Below are 14,803 nucleotides of genomic sequence, written 5' to 3'. Positions count from 1 at the left end.
TTACTCAAAGGTGCTAGAGCTCTTTACAGGAGAAATATCTTGTTACATCGAAGTTACAGGTGGTTAAAGATGGACCATACAGTTACAAGAACTTACAAGGTTGAAAGTACTACAGGTACTGATCCAGCGCGAAGTATAACATTTACATATTCTCCTTATGTCACAGATACTTATTCACAAGGTTCATCCATTCATTCATTGGTGGGGCCCATAACACCAACACGTCACATTCACACAAACTCACCCGAATCTGTACACAGGAGAAGGCCTGCCGGACAAGTGGGTACCTTATTATCTATCAGGATTAACTTCTTACTACTTTATGTACGCATTTTATACAATTGCCAGAAACCTGACTTTATCATCAAGGCACTCCACTGTTTGGTCGATGGACCAACTAGTTGGACTAGTTGATGGTGAATTAGAACCAGCTAAAACACAATTAAAGCCTAGGAAACATTTGATATTTTCAGTAGTTAATTTAAGAACCACAAACTCGTTTCGTATTATTTGAAATTTTTGTTTATCTAATCATTGATTGAACTCTTAAATTTTGCATTTACTGACTACAGCTTGTTTAAAATTTTGATTTATTAAAAAGAAAACTAAACATTCATTAATTATTCTTAAACATAAATTTAAGAAAAATGCAGTAAATCATTTACCAGTTGACAGGTGATGATAGCTTCAGATCAAATAAGGAGTTATCTGAATTCTCAGGTGAAGACTCCCTCGAACAGGCAGTCTGTCCCCCATCAAAGGATCAAACTGTCGTACTAAATATAGGATACGGCGTAATAAGGTTCAGAAATTCAGCTAAGTCTATACATCAATCCGGAGTACGGATCAATCCCACACTCAGACTGACAGCATAGAATAAAATTTGGGATTTTGAAAAAGGATCAACCCCCCAACCAGGTCTCCTTCTCAAAGAGAATTAACCCAAAGACAAATGCAACCGCAAAGTTATTTCCCAAATTCAACGCCAACTGTGACACTAACTGCGACCGCAACTCCAACGCAACGTGCCCCAATGACTGATGAGGTTTTTTTTTATACCCTTTTCCGCCTTACTTCATACAAGATATGGCAACATTAGGGGCAGACCAAATGTTCTGATTGGACAGTTCGGGGTTATCAATAGTTCATTGCACTTTTCCCAGTGCAAACTGGTTCTTCATGGTGACTTTGCACAAGGGGTCATAAATTAAAAGTTATTTTTCCGTTTTCTCAGGCGAAAACGGCAAATGTATCTTTTCAAGGCAAAAGGGTCCTATTGATAGGTTCATCCTTTGTCTTCTCTCAAGTTCCCATTTGAACATCTTCTGGCTTGCGGTCAAGTCCCCAACACATTGTCCTTGGTAGGAAACACGATGTCAGGAGTTCAGGTCACCACATGATGGCAAGAGCCGTCTGGGCATGATCAGAAATCATCGCACGCACATGGTGGCATCTGCTTCAGAGAACGCCATCTTGGGTATTGCGGCCTAGTAGGCCCGAATGTTAACTTAAGCAAAAATAGACATAACAGTAATTAAAATATAGAAATGAAAGTTTTAATGTTTAAACTCACACTAATCCCAATAAATATTAGTATTTTCCTAGCTGCAGCAACATTTAAAGCGATAATACTTGGCACACGATAATTTTTAAGGCACAATACAATCACGAAGCAATATAAACCATGCAATTTCACTATTTTAACACAATCGAAGGTTAGTTCGCGTACCATTGTTAATTATTTAGCTTTGCCATGCAAGTAGCAATTTAGTCCCATGTGTATTTGTTTATCAAGGTGTTTAATGTTGATTAATAACACTGCCACTTCAAACAGGTTATATAAATTAATTTTTAGTATGATTATGTAATTAATTCCATGCAAATTAGAGGAGGTATACGCATTTTTTTTACCTGCTCCATCTGTAGCTTATTACATAAAACCGAAAGTGCAAAAGCCGTAAGAAGGTGAATGCAGTATTCAACCTTGCAGAGTTTAAGGTAGTATAGAGAGGGCTGTGCCAGGAGTCCATTACAACGTTTTAGCTGAAATACGGTTGGAAGAGTAGGGCTTTTAGGTCCGTTATTGACACTAATTAAATAAATGTTCTCTATATAATTATCTGAACGATTGGCTTTGCCAATGCTGTGTATATGTGTTACGAGTTTAAGTACATTTTGCGATGGTAAGGACTTCTTTCAAGTTGTTCAGTTTTTCTTTGATAAAAGTGACTGGTGCGTACTTGTGCAATTAACACGTACGTACACCTGCCTCCTCATAAATGTGGTCACCGCTCTGCTTTCAGTTAGTTCCATTAAGGATTCAGCAAACAGCTCGTTGTTTTTCTAATCTCGAGGAGTAAACGTTATTTTAACAAGTTGTTGCTTATTTGACAAATTGTGATTAAACAAGAACTCTAGTTTGGTTTGTGACGTGAGTTTTACTGGGTGCTTTAGAGAAGGTTGTACGTCCCCTGTATTGGTCTGTAGCTGTAAGATGCGTGATTTCCATATTTTGCAAGAGTGGATGTGTACGGGAGATGCGCTCCTTCCGTTTTTGTTCCGCGATAAGCAATACAATAGGGAAGCTTGTGTTTTATTAGTAATTTGTTTTTCAGTATATCATGTCCGTTCATAGGATCGAGAACTTGTCGCCTTGGGAAGTTCTTAACATTTATGTTTTTCTCAATTGTTTTTCAATCCCATTATGGCTCCCATCGTGTGCATTATTTTTGCACTTGGCAAGAACTGTCCAAGTAAAACATTAATTAAAATCCAGCTTTGCACTTTCTGGAAACGAAGACAAATTGGTATATTTCTGTTGCTTGATATTTGATTGTTGCCTGAAAATGTTGCTTAAATTAAATATTTTCTTATTGGACCTGTTGGTCGTGATGTAAAGTAAGTCATTAACGAAACCTGCTAGCATGTTCTTTAATGAACCATCGATTAAATCATGCTGGGCTTTAGCAGTCCACCCTGACGTTGAAGTAGAGAATGTACCCCTGCTCTTTCTACCTCACGCGTTACACACCGAACTTCATGCATTGAACGCTCAACTGCAGCGTATGGTCTTGTTTAGCGAGCGCTCTAGTAAGCTGTTGATTGAATTTTGCAGGAGATTCACGACTTGTTGAAAGATTACCAACGGAAGTACTGTTACGTGGACAGAAACAAAGGGACAGGTAAGGACTGTTTTGCTTCAGATCTCGAAGGTGATAACTGTATGTATTACTGTATTTTCCAAGTAGATGAGTTACCTCTCAGGGATGTAAAAAGATCCCCCGGTTTAGCTCTGCAAATATCACGCTGATGAATGAATGAATGAAAGAGTTCATTTATAAAGCGCACAGCTACTCAACAAGAGTGTCCCGGCGCTAATGGTCCCCATCTATCCTACGGACGCCCCTAGATGCAGGGAACAAAACAGGTTTTAAGCAGAATCTTAAGAATGGCTAGGTCAAATGCGGAATAACCTGGTTTTAAGCAGCTTCTTGAAGACGGCTAGGTCTCTCACAGTTCTAAGGATCACCGGAAGAAAGTTCTAGGCTTTGGCTCCCAGGAACCTAAAGGAACTACCTCCACACAGGGCACAGCGTATTCTAGGAATGAAGGCAAGATCCGTGAAGCATGACCTCAAAGTTCTCGATGGCGCACAATGGGCAACTCCCCTTCTGAGATACCCTGCGCCACTACCTTGCAAGGCCTTGAAAAATAACACCAAAGCCTTAAACCTAATCCTCTTTTCTACTGGCTGCCAGTGTAATGCCTTGAGGTGCGGGATGTAGGACTCCTGGGCTTAAGCATAAGTACAATTCTAGTGGCTGCATTTTGAGCCACCTATAAAAGATTGAGAAGGCACTCAGGAAGGCCTAGGTACAGGTCATTAGCATAATCTAGTCTGAAGGTGACCAACACCTGGACCACGTTTTTCCTGTAATCCAATGGTAGACGGGGAAGAAATGTCCTCAACTTGCACAGAAGGCCGAAGCAGGTGCCTACTACCGACTGGGCTTGGGATCTCATCGAGAGAGTGCCATCCATCATACCAGATTTTTTTTACAGTATTTTGCGTAGGGAGAGGAAGTGTCCTATCCTCAGGCCTATCCTCAGGCCACCAGTGTCTCCACTCTTCAGAGCGTGGGGAGTCAAATAGATAATTTCAGACTTCTCCTGATTATATTTCAATTGATACCTCCTTAGCCACTTAAACACCTTAGTGAGGCAAGTTCTAATCTTCTCACCCTCCAAGTCCGCTCCCTTATCACCGATGAGAAGCTTTGTATCGTCGGCATATTAAATTGTTTTTGCCCCACACGCTTCCGCCAGTGGTGCCAAAAGGGACATATACAAGTTGAAAAGAATGGGGCTCAATACAGAGCCCTGTGGAACCCCCACTTTCAGACTGAGGATGGAGGCCACAAAGGGAGGAGTCCAAACTTCTGACTTCTGTTATCTAGGAAGGAAGTAAGCCATTTTAAAGCATAGCCGCCTATTCCAAGTTCCCGCAGCCTATCCAGGAGCCTGTCATGCAGCACAGTATCTAAGGCCGCCGATATGGCAGACGTGTGATGCCGTTGTCTTCAGATCATGTATCCATCACTATGAACATCAGCTAAAAGTAATAAACCAGCACCCCTTAGTCTTCGTTGTGTAGGAAGTGCTCCACCCGGTCGACTGCACTTGAGGTGTTCGAATGCTGCCAGATAGTGCAGTGGAAGTGGTGGAGCTTCCACGTGCCCCCCATTTTGCCTCATATTTATCTTCCAAATCACCTTTTTTCATTTTTGTGGCATAGTAGAACATATTGACACTCTGTTGACCCTCTAATTGACTATCATTTCTTGTTTTTCTCCTGGGTCTCCCATTCGACTATGCATTTTAGTTATGTTATATCCATGCCTCTGGGTGTTCTTTAACACATTTTCTGGATGTTTACACTCTTATATGTACAATGTTTCTGTGCTTCTCTGTACAGCGCTCTGATACCCTGACAGGGCATGTTCGCTCTGTATAAAGCTTTTCAAATAAATAAATTACCACAGTAACACGTCTATTTTTCGGCACTAAAATATCCAGTGTGTTGTTTCTCAAGTTTTTTAAAATAGTTTTTGGGGGGACATTCTGAAGGCAGACCAAATAATGCATTCCATCAGTTGCTTACCATTGGTTTTGTGTTGAGTAACTCACATTTGCCTGCTTTCTGTTTGCTGGCTGTTTTTGTTTTAGGCTGTCAAGCATGCCTTTGCGCTCCTGAAGAGCATAGCTTGTTAACTGAATTCTTTCACAAGTGCTCGCTTTCTGTAAACGGGCTTTTACATTTTGTTCTTATATTGTCACATTTGCTGTGCATTCAAAGACCGAGGTCAAAAGTTTGGCTCTGTCTTCTGAGGGTACTTTTCTTTCTCTGACTTCAAAGTGAATTTATCTGGCAATCTTTAGGTGTGAAAGGAAAGCTTTTTTTTTTCTAGCACACAACAAAATGTAAATGTCTGTAAATTAACATTTTGCAATTCTGAAGTGTGCTGGAAACAAATATTTTAATACAATCAAATCAATACACTATGTGATGCTATTTGCACACATTATCTTTATGCCCTGTATAGTTTTATCCATAAAAGCTTTGTCTGCCCAAATGTAATGGTCATTTCAATTGAAAGTGTGCTGTCTGTAATGGCAGTGCGCTACTAGAACATGTATACAGCACTCTGCGCCACTCTACGCCACTCTGTGCTGTCAGCTTCCATCCATTAAAGTATTTTTTTTATTTTTTTTAAAACTTTGTATTTTTTGTTTTCTGGCAAACCATACCTTCAAAAGGTGAAAAAAGGAAATAAAGAGAGATATTGCATAACACATATTACATATGAAATACATAAGTCCTAACACATTATATAATGCCATCATCGTTAGCTGGTCTTACATTGACCCAAATTTCAGTACATGACCCTTAATGCAGATCGGGCTCTTCTGTTTGTATTGATTCCTGCTAGGCTAGGCACAATACAGCTATCTTTGACCAGTGTGTCTTATAAATCATGGAGCGTAGATCAGTATGGGGGGCTTATCTGTCCCACTCTTATTACATCTCGAAAATCTGCTCCTCCCCAAGTATGTATGCGTAGGTAAATACAGCTCTACACTGCATCGTCAGTAGTGTCTTGTAAGTACTCCAGGAGGAGCTCCCATATGTCTCTATGGCGAGATGATGCTGGCTGTAGGTCAGCATATGTCGTGAGTTTATCTCTACAGTAAAATAAGATCGAAAAGCCATTACTTGAATTTAGGAGCTCGCCCCCTTCCCCACCTGCACGCTAAACTACGCGTGGCCAATTACAGGCCTAATGCCACGTATTTCCTGCGGGTTGCTGTATGTTAGCCATATACCCCAGTAGTGGGGTGGGTGGGACAGCGGCACCAACCATTTTAGATGGCGTCCCAAGCATTTCTCCCCCAGTACTTGCATATTGCCTGACAGTGCCAAGAGAGGTGCAGGAAATCCGTACCCTCCTGACGGCATCTCCAGCAGCGATCATCTTCACTCAATTTGAATTTGTACAATTTTGTAGGGGTATAATAGGTTCTGTTTAGAAATTTTAAATGGATGATGTGTAATTGGCTTCTCGCAGTGATGGCCTCCATTTGTGAGCAGCAGTAAGCCCATTGTTCGTCAGGAAGTGGTTCCCCCAAATCAAAATCCCATTCCTCCCTGGCTCCATGGATCATTTGTGGCCTTTCAGTCAGCCCTGTTGGATAGATGTGAGAAATGGCATGAGCCGGCCCTGACATTTTCACCGCAGAGTGGAGGACCTCAAGTGTTGGTGGTTCTGATGGAAACCCAGGGACGTTGGCCCTAATCTCATTTTTGAGCCTTATATATAGAAACACTTCCAAGGGAGTAGGTCTTTCCTCTCCCAGCAGTGATTTAAATTGCCCCTCTCGATTATAGGTCTCCCCATACAGTAAGATTTTGAAGCATTTTATGGCATACAGCTTTGCGAGTGACTGACGCAGTGTACAGCAGTGGCAATAGCTGGGAATATAGTATCTGTTTCCCCATCATTTTGGACAGTCTTCTCCATGCAAGATTGGTGCCGCTGACAGTGTGATAGGCAACCCCCTCTCCCAGAACTGTTTCCCAAGAAGGAATTTAGAGGCGTGGGCCATATGTATCCCTGCTTGATGGCCAAGTGTGGCATGAAAGGGGGCGGGGGTGAAGCCAATAGGTAGTGTAGTGAGCCTGTACGCTGAGGAAGTACAGCTCCATGTCTGGAGCCTCAAAACCCCCTATGGAAAATAATTATCTCAGGACTTTCCATCCTACCCTGGGCTGCTTACCACCCATGCGAGTTTAATGAGAGTAATGATCGAAGAGTATTGAAAAAGGGGCGGGCGGCATTATAAGGAATGTTGATGAACAAGTATAAAAGTTTGGGTAGAATATTCATTTTCATTAGCACCACCCTTCCGGGCAGAGACGGTGGCAACGTGATCCATCTATCAATCCACAAACTAATAGTCTCAATTGCTGTGCCGTAATTGGCCGGGAGGGTTGTTTCCCTATCTCTAGTGATAACCACCCGAGGTATTTAATTTCCTGATCGCACCAGCTCAGCGGGAAGTCTGTTGAATTGTACAGTGGCGGGAGTGAGTGGGACTATTTTAGATTTATTCCAGATTCAGTTTAATTCCCGAAATGTTGCCATACCGTGTGAATTCCCGGAGAATTGGGTTTGAGGCCGACGCTGGGATTCCGTAAAGACAGAGTGATATCGTCAGCATATAGCGTTATCAAAATCTGTCTAGAGGGATACTGGATGGCTTGTTCCTTATGATGTTGTCTAATTTTAGCCGCTAGAGGTTCGACGGTCAGAGCAAAAAGCAGCGGGGACAGTGGGCATCCTTGCCGCGTGCCCCTTGAAACGCTGATCGGATCACTATATTGTCCATTAATCTGAACCGTGGCCACAGGCTTAGTATATAACCGCTTTATCCATTTCAGGAAAGGCAGGGAGAGCCCCATTCTACTCAATATGGCAAACATGTACCCCCACTCAAGGGAATCGAATTATTTTGTTGCATCCAATAAAATTCCCGCTTCCGGAATATCCGGGTCTATATCATGTAACAGTGCGAAGGTGGTTCTTGAATTATGTGAGGTGGCCCTGCCTGGTCTGGAAGGACCAATCCTTCCATTAGCAATGATAACCTATTTGCAATGACTTTTGGTATCGCAGTTAATTAACGATAAAGGCCTGCAGGCGTCACAATTGGAAGCTTCTTTACCCTGTTTGAGGAGCGATATAATCATAGCCTGGCGCATCGATGATGGAAGGTCATCTAACTCTCTAGGCCTTTTCGAAAACTTGGGTAAGTATCCGGGTCAATTGTTCAATATAACATTTATAAAAACTTTACAGGTAGCCCATCAGGCCCAGGGGCCTTGCCCAAGCGCAGCCCCATAATGGCCACTTGTATTTCATCCTCCTCAATCTCCGCAGCTACGAACTCCCTGCGGCCTCCATTAAAGTATGCTTTATAAAGAATCAAAAGCTTAAGTTTTTCTCTCCATCAAAAATTCTTAGGTCTACGGCGTCAACCTGATCAGTCCCACCATCTTCCTGGCAATGATGTCAAGTCCCACTGACCAGTAACTCTACCTGAATCAAATAATCATTTAGTTTGCACAGAAGATGATATGCTCCATTTACTCCAATAAGTGTGTTTAGCCACCCTTGCCCACCGGAATCACAGCAATCCACATCTCCTGTCTGGATGTTGCAGTCCTCACCTCCACAAGCTTCCTCACGCCCTGGGCTTCCAAAATGTAACCTAAAGGCCTCATTTTATGTACTATACACAGCCACACACATGCATCCCAGCACGCACAAGCAAGCATCACAAGATTTCCAACACTGCACGCAATGTATGCAAGCCAAAGGGTAGTGAGGTACACAGCCACTTAACTTTACATGAGTGAGTCAGAAGGCCCCACTCTAGTTACCCAGGTTCTAGTGAACAAAAAATGGGTATGCTACCGCTGCCATGCTCATGTCACTTAATTCCCTCTAGGGGCAGTAGCCCCCGATCATCATGAGGTTAGTGCATGGAGTGCCCGTCCTGGTCTAACCAGGTCAAATGATTGTGAGACAGGCCCAAGTCATTATGCACACATGCATGATCCATGTTCACCCATGGACAAAAAACACGAGCAGGATCCAGATAGCCATGCAGCTGGGGCTTTTACAGTAGGGGTACACACCTATACCCATGCAGGGGACCTTTTCATCACAACACCCACTAACACTGTAGTTGCTTTTAAGTCCCTAGAATATGTATAGAGTTCTTGCCCACAGAATTGTCTAACATGATTGCTGTAGTTTCAGAATATTGTAAAATCAATTTAATTTGTGATTTGAAACTTTTTACTGTACATGAGGCACTTGCTTCGCTATAGTATTAAAAAACAAACCGGTTAAGATAGATCATCCTAAAGAGCGATTAGCTGTAAGTTACATTGACAGATGTGATGTTATATGACTTATTGTGACATAAGAATTAACTGATATCGGGAAGTCCTAAGCAATATTTGTAATATAAGATCCACAATATTTTCACTCAAAAACACTTTTCCGCTAACAGAAATGAGGCACTTCCTGCGACGCCACAGAATAAATATGATTGACATTATATGTCTATATTTTTGATGGAATATGAAATTTAGCAATGATTTTCATTACTGATATTTCTTGCAACTTGGTCCATGTGGCACAAATCAACTCCAGTAAAAAAAGACAGAAGGAGACCAGAGGCAGAAAAGTAAAAAGCATTGTCAAAGAAAATAGATCTCACCTATGCAACAGCTATTGGCTTTTCCAGTGTGTTTTAGCCACCATGCTGTACACCAGTGTGGCTGCTGTTCTGCATGGCTTAACGGTAGTGGCATAGAGGAGAGTGGAGTGTCATGGAGTGGAGCAGAGTGGCATGGAGTGGTGTGGCATAGAGGTGAGGGGTACAGAGCAGAGGGGCATTGAGTGGGGTGGAGTACAGTGTTGTAGAGTTGAGTGGCACAGAGTGGAGTACAGTGTTGTAGACTGGAGCAGAGAGGTGTGGAGTGTCGTAGAGTGGGTGGGTTGAGTCTAGTAGAGACTCTGAACTTGCTGTTGGCTCGCTGGAAAGCTAAAGCAAAGGCGGAGGAGAAGGCCAAGGAGTTTCAGTGAGTGAAGCAGAGGCGAGCTTGCCAGGAACAAGAGTGAAGGCAGGATACACAGGAGGACTGGGACTGGGAAGAGAGGGAAAGGGAAAGAGCTGGAGAGGGAAAAGGTTGACCGTGTGAATTGCAGCAAGGACCACCTCATCTAGGAGAAAGAGCTTCACCTCCAGTTCAGGCTAGGCAGTGGGCAAGATTCTAAGAGAGCTTTTACATTTCTATGTGGAAGAGCAGGCCATCTTGGAATATTTTGTGAGCTTTGAGGTACCTTGTGGGACGCAGGCCTTGAATTAGGTGTATAAGACATCTGTCTTAATGGGTAGGTTGCCTTTGGAGGAGCCAGCCATCATAGGAAGGATACCTGTGACAGACCAGATATTCCCAAAGGATGAAGGAAGCTCTGATTAGATGGCTTGGCCTGAAGCCAGCTCACTACATTCAAAGGTTTCAGGACTACAAGTGAGCGGATGGTGTTCTGTTTGAAATTCTTTTTTGTGGTGTATTGTGTGACAGAATGGAAGTCAAAGATTTTCACTCTCTACTCCAGTTGATGGTGACAGAGCGACTTAAGGCAGAGTGCTCTACCACACTTGGACAATACCTGTCAAATGTGACAGAGGATGTAGGAAGCTGGCTCTGTATGTTCTGTACCAAAGTCCGGTATAGTGTACACAGAGTCCACTGGATCCCCAGGGTACAACAGAGGCTAAAGTAGATAATACCTTACTCTCTTTTGCGGTAGTGTGGTTGAGCAGTCATGCTTATCAGAGGGTAGTGTTAAGCATTTGTTTTATCCACTGAGGCAAGGAAGGATCTCACACACACAAAGACTGAATCCAGACCAATTGTTTGTATAAAAAGTTACTTGGTTATTTTTATTTCTGGAACCAAGATTTACTCAGCAGGTAAATTATACTTTTCATACAATGTTAATTTGCAAGAGACAGTGTGTACTAGTTTTGTATAATCATAAAAGTCACTTTGCAGTAGAAGAGATGTGGTGTACGCACTTTAAAGTACTTGAAATTACTTTCAGATTACTTTGTAGTAAGCCCCTAGGCCAATAGAAGCGGAAAACGGTATAACTTGATGTCATTGTAAGAAAATGGCTCTGTATATACTGTTCCCAAATAGGTACAGTGTGCACAGAGTCCACAGTCCCCAGAGGTTTGGCAGAGGCTAAAGTTAAATATAACCTTACTCTCTAAAGTGGTAGCTTGGTCGAGCAGTAAGGCAGTATCAGAGGACAGTGTAAAGCATTTGTTGTATACACTCAGTCAACAAATGGTCTCACACACTCAAGAACTGAACTCTAGGCCAATGGTTTGTATGTAAAAATATATGGTTGTTTTATTTTAGAACCAACAGTAGGTATTAAAATATACTTTCTCAGAATGAGATGCTTTAGATAAATACTTTCAATAGGCAATAGACTTTTGAATGCAGTAGTTACAGTTGTTGCAATTATCATAACATTGAGCTCAATGGGACTTTTTAAGAAAATGCAATTTTAGTTACTTTACAAATGATTTTCTTACTCGGGGTTGGATCCTGGATTCATCCCTGGTGCATTTCCTATAAACAGTTGAAAGAAATTGTTTTTGTTACACAGACGATTTTTAAGGAATATTTGTAAGTTTGAAAAATCGACATTTAAAAGAATTTCTGGCAAAAACCAGGCAATGTTATCCTAGGGAGGAAAATCAAGTTATAGGTAAGTACGGTTGTAATTACTTTTCAGGGTCAGTGCTGGACACCAAGATCCAGCACTGGGATCTCTCCTGATAGCAGGTGAGTAAATTCATTTTCGGTGATCGGCTGATTTTTAGTGAATATTTTAAAGTTTCAAAACTCGACACTTAGAAGAATTTCCAAGTGAAACCAGTCAATGTTACCCTATGGAAGAAAAGTGAGTTATCGGCTTATGGGTAAGTACTCGACTGGCAGAGTTAAGGTTCTGGGCATAGACTCAGGGGTCTCCCAGGGTCAGGTAGGTACAGTTGTTACACCCTCAGCGGGACAGGGGCAGCCGGGTGCAGAGAGAGTTAGGCCCAATGTTATTCTATGGCGGGCAGGGGGCCTTCGGTTGGTGGCTGCTGGCAAGCGGGCCACGCGGCTGTGTGAGCTGTGCTCCTGGTCACTTAGGGCAAGTGGGGAAGTAGATTAGGATAGATGTTGCACTCCCAGGGGCACTCGGGCGGCTGGGTGCAGGGTGCTTTTGAGCCGTTGGGCGCTCAATGGATTTCAATGAAGAAGCTCAGTGACGAACAAAGGCTGCAACCTCGGGGACGAAGATTGTTCAGGTTCGACCACCACTTCGAGAGGTAATTTGGGAAGCTGTGGGTTAGGTAGTGTTGGACAGGCCACACGAAGGGCTTGCTCCCTCCCCGCACGACAGGGCCCGAGCTCCGGCCCACCAGGCTTAACCCACGAAAAGCACCCGTACCCCGTCTCCCGACGGATCTTCTGCCCTCGGACCTCTACTCATCACGGGGCCCAGCCCCACCGGCTCCCCCGGCCGGTTCAAGCCGCCATCTTGGGCCCTGCACCACGAGGCCGCGTGGCCTCGCCCCGACCCTAAACCCCGGGCCTGACCGGCCCCGACATCCCGGCACCACCATCCACCCGGGAGGTGAGCGGACCACTTGGCAGGTCAATAGGAGGACGAAGTGTCAAGAGCTCTTCCCCCGCCAGGTGCCGATCGCCTCCAGCTCCCCCAGGCGCTGGCTCCACCCCCTGCTGGGTGTCTGGACACCTTCATCCCGGGCCCTCCGACCTCCAAGTGCGAGGGTCCGGACATCAAAGAGCGCCTGCCCTATAACTGGGGCAACTCCGGAGCAGGAAGGCAGTTGTATCCTGGAGTCGAGAGACACCGAGAGAACTCAGCCTTGACGGACTACTGGCGCTGCCGTAGCCCGCTCCTGTGAACCATCGTCCTGCCTGCTGGCGCTGCCGCGGCCTTCTACAACATCCATCCTCGTCGGGACCTGCTGGCGCTGCCGCGGCCCGTTGTAACGACCATCCTCACCGGGACCTGCTGGCGCTGCCGCGGACCGTATATCGACCATCTTTCCGGGACCTGCTGGCGCTGCCGCGGCCCGTTGTAACGACCATCCTCACCGGGACCTGCTGGCGCTGCCGCGGCCCGCACCAACTAAGCTCGAGGATTGTGAGCTAATCATCATCTCATCCAAACTACCTGACTGGTAGACAGACTGTCCCGCTAACCCTTACCCTGCTTTGAGAGACTTGAATCGAGGGGACCCCTGAGTCCAGACCTCCTTGTAACATCCAACCGTACCTTAAGAAGTGCTTATAAAGAACACTGAACCTTATCCGTGTGTGGTATCTGTCTGTGGGGGGGGGGAAGTTACTTGTCTGTACGATCGCTGGAGACGGCTCTCCCCGGAGACCTCTCCTCCTGACCCCGGCCGACCCTCCCGGTCCGTCTATCCTTTCTAACATTGGTGGCCAGCGGCGCGATCCGAATCAACGCGTAATCGTACAGAGAGTAGCTCACCCCACGACAACAACACGATGTCAGCCAAAGATAGCAACTCCACCGAGAAATTCCAAATGGATAAATTAGAAGAATACAACCACCGCGAACTGAGACAGTTCTGCATAGAACTTGGCATTGCTACCACCGGCCTGAGTACCAAAGATGATCTAAAGCACGCCCTAGAGTCGTGGACAGAAACTGGGGTCGCCGGACCCTCCGACCAAAGCAGCATCACACCAGAGGGGAACGCCACGGCTCCGGAGGAGCGGGGAACGGGCCTCTCGCAGGAGGAGATCCGAGAAAGAGAAAGAACCAGATTGCACGAGTTGGAAATGGCACGACTCAAGATGGATGGGGAACTCAAGTTAGCTGAACAGAAACTCAACCTCGAGCACATGCGGCTCCGAGATGAACGAGAAGAGAAGCAGAGACAGAGAGAGCTGGAGGAGAAAAAAATAACGCTCGAGCACGAGCGCAAACTGGCGGAAATAGAACTTCGGAAACAGAATAAAGAACTGGGGGTGCCTGAGCGACCACACACCCCGGGGCCAATCGAGAAAAAAGTCCACATCCCCAAGGATGTTGTCCGCGAGTATGTCCGAGAAGACGACATACAACAGTGGTTTAAAGCCTACGAGATCGCCATGACCTCCCACCGGATCGACCGGAGTGATTGGGGAGCCGGACTCTGGGGGAGGTTTATCAACGAGGGGCGCGATGCCCTACTGCAGCTCCCAGATCACCAAATGTCGTCCTACGACCACATGAAGGCTGCCCTCCTCACCCGATACGGCCTCACACCCGAGATGTACCGCCAGAGGTTCAGAGATTGCACCCGGATCCCAGGTACAACTTGGGTAGAATACGTGAACTATTTCAGCCGTGCCTTCGAGGGTTGGATAAAGGGGAGCCAGGTCACCACCTACGAACAACTCTTTAACCTGATGGTATGGGAGCACCTGTCGAACAACTGCTTCGTCGAGCTCAGGCAGCACCTCCTCGACAGTAAGCTGACTGACCCCCGGCAGCTCGCCGCCGAAGCTGACCGATGGGAAAGCACCCGAGTGGGCCGGAGGGGGCCACACGAACAGAAC

At 45.1% G+C, this 14,803-nt stretch overlaps 1 protein-coding gene across 4 annotated transcripts in view; it reads left to right on the top strand.

Annotated features, from left to right (window-relative positions):
• RAVER2 (ribonucleoprotein, PTB binding 2) overlaps nucleotides 1-14,803 on the top strand; it is a 418,859-nt gene that overhangs the window by 59,028 nt on the left and 345,028 nt on the right. For all 4 annotated transcript variants that reach the window (XM_085602376.1, XM_085602379.1, XM_085602377.1 and 1 more), the window contains exon 2: nucleotides 3,116-3,182. In XM_085602376.1, the coding sequence (XP_085458502.1) occupies nucleotides 3,116-3,182 (67 nt within the window). The remainder of the gene's footprint in view (nucleotides 1-3,115; nucleotides 3,183-14,803) is intronic.

This window comes from Triturus cristatus, chromosome 4_2 (assembly GCF_964204655.1).
Source record: "Triturus cristatus chromosome 4_2, aTriCri1.1, whole genome shotgun sequence".
NCBI classification, from domain to species: domain Eukaryota; kingdom Metazoa; phylum Chordata; class Amphibia; order Caudata; family Salamandridae; genus Triturus; species Triturus cristatus.
Note: the sequence above shows the minus strand (reverse complement) of the source record. Positions and strands in the feature narration are given on the sequence as shown.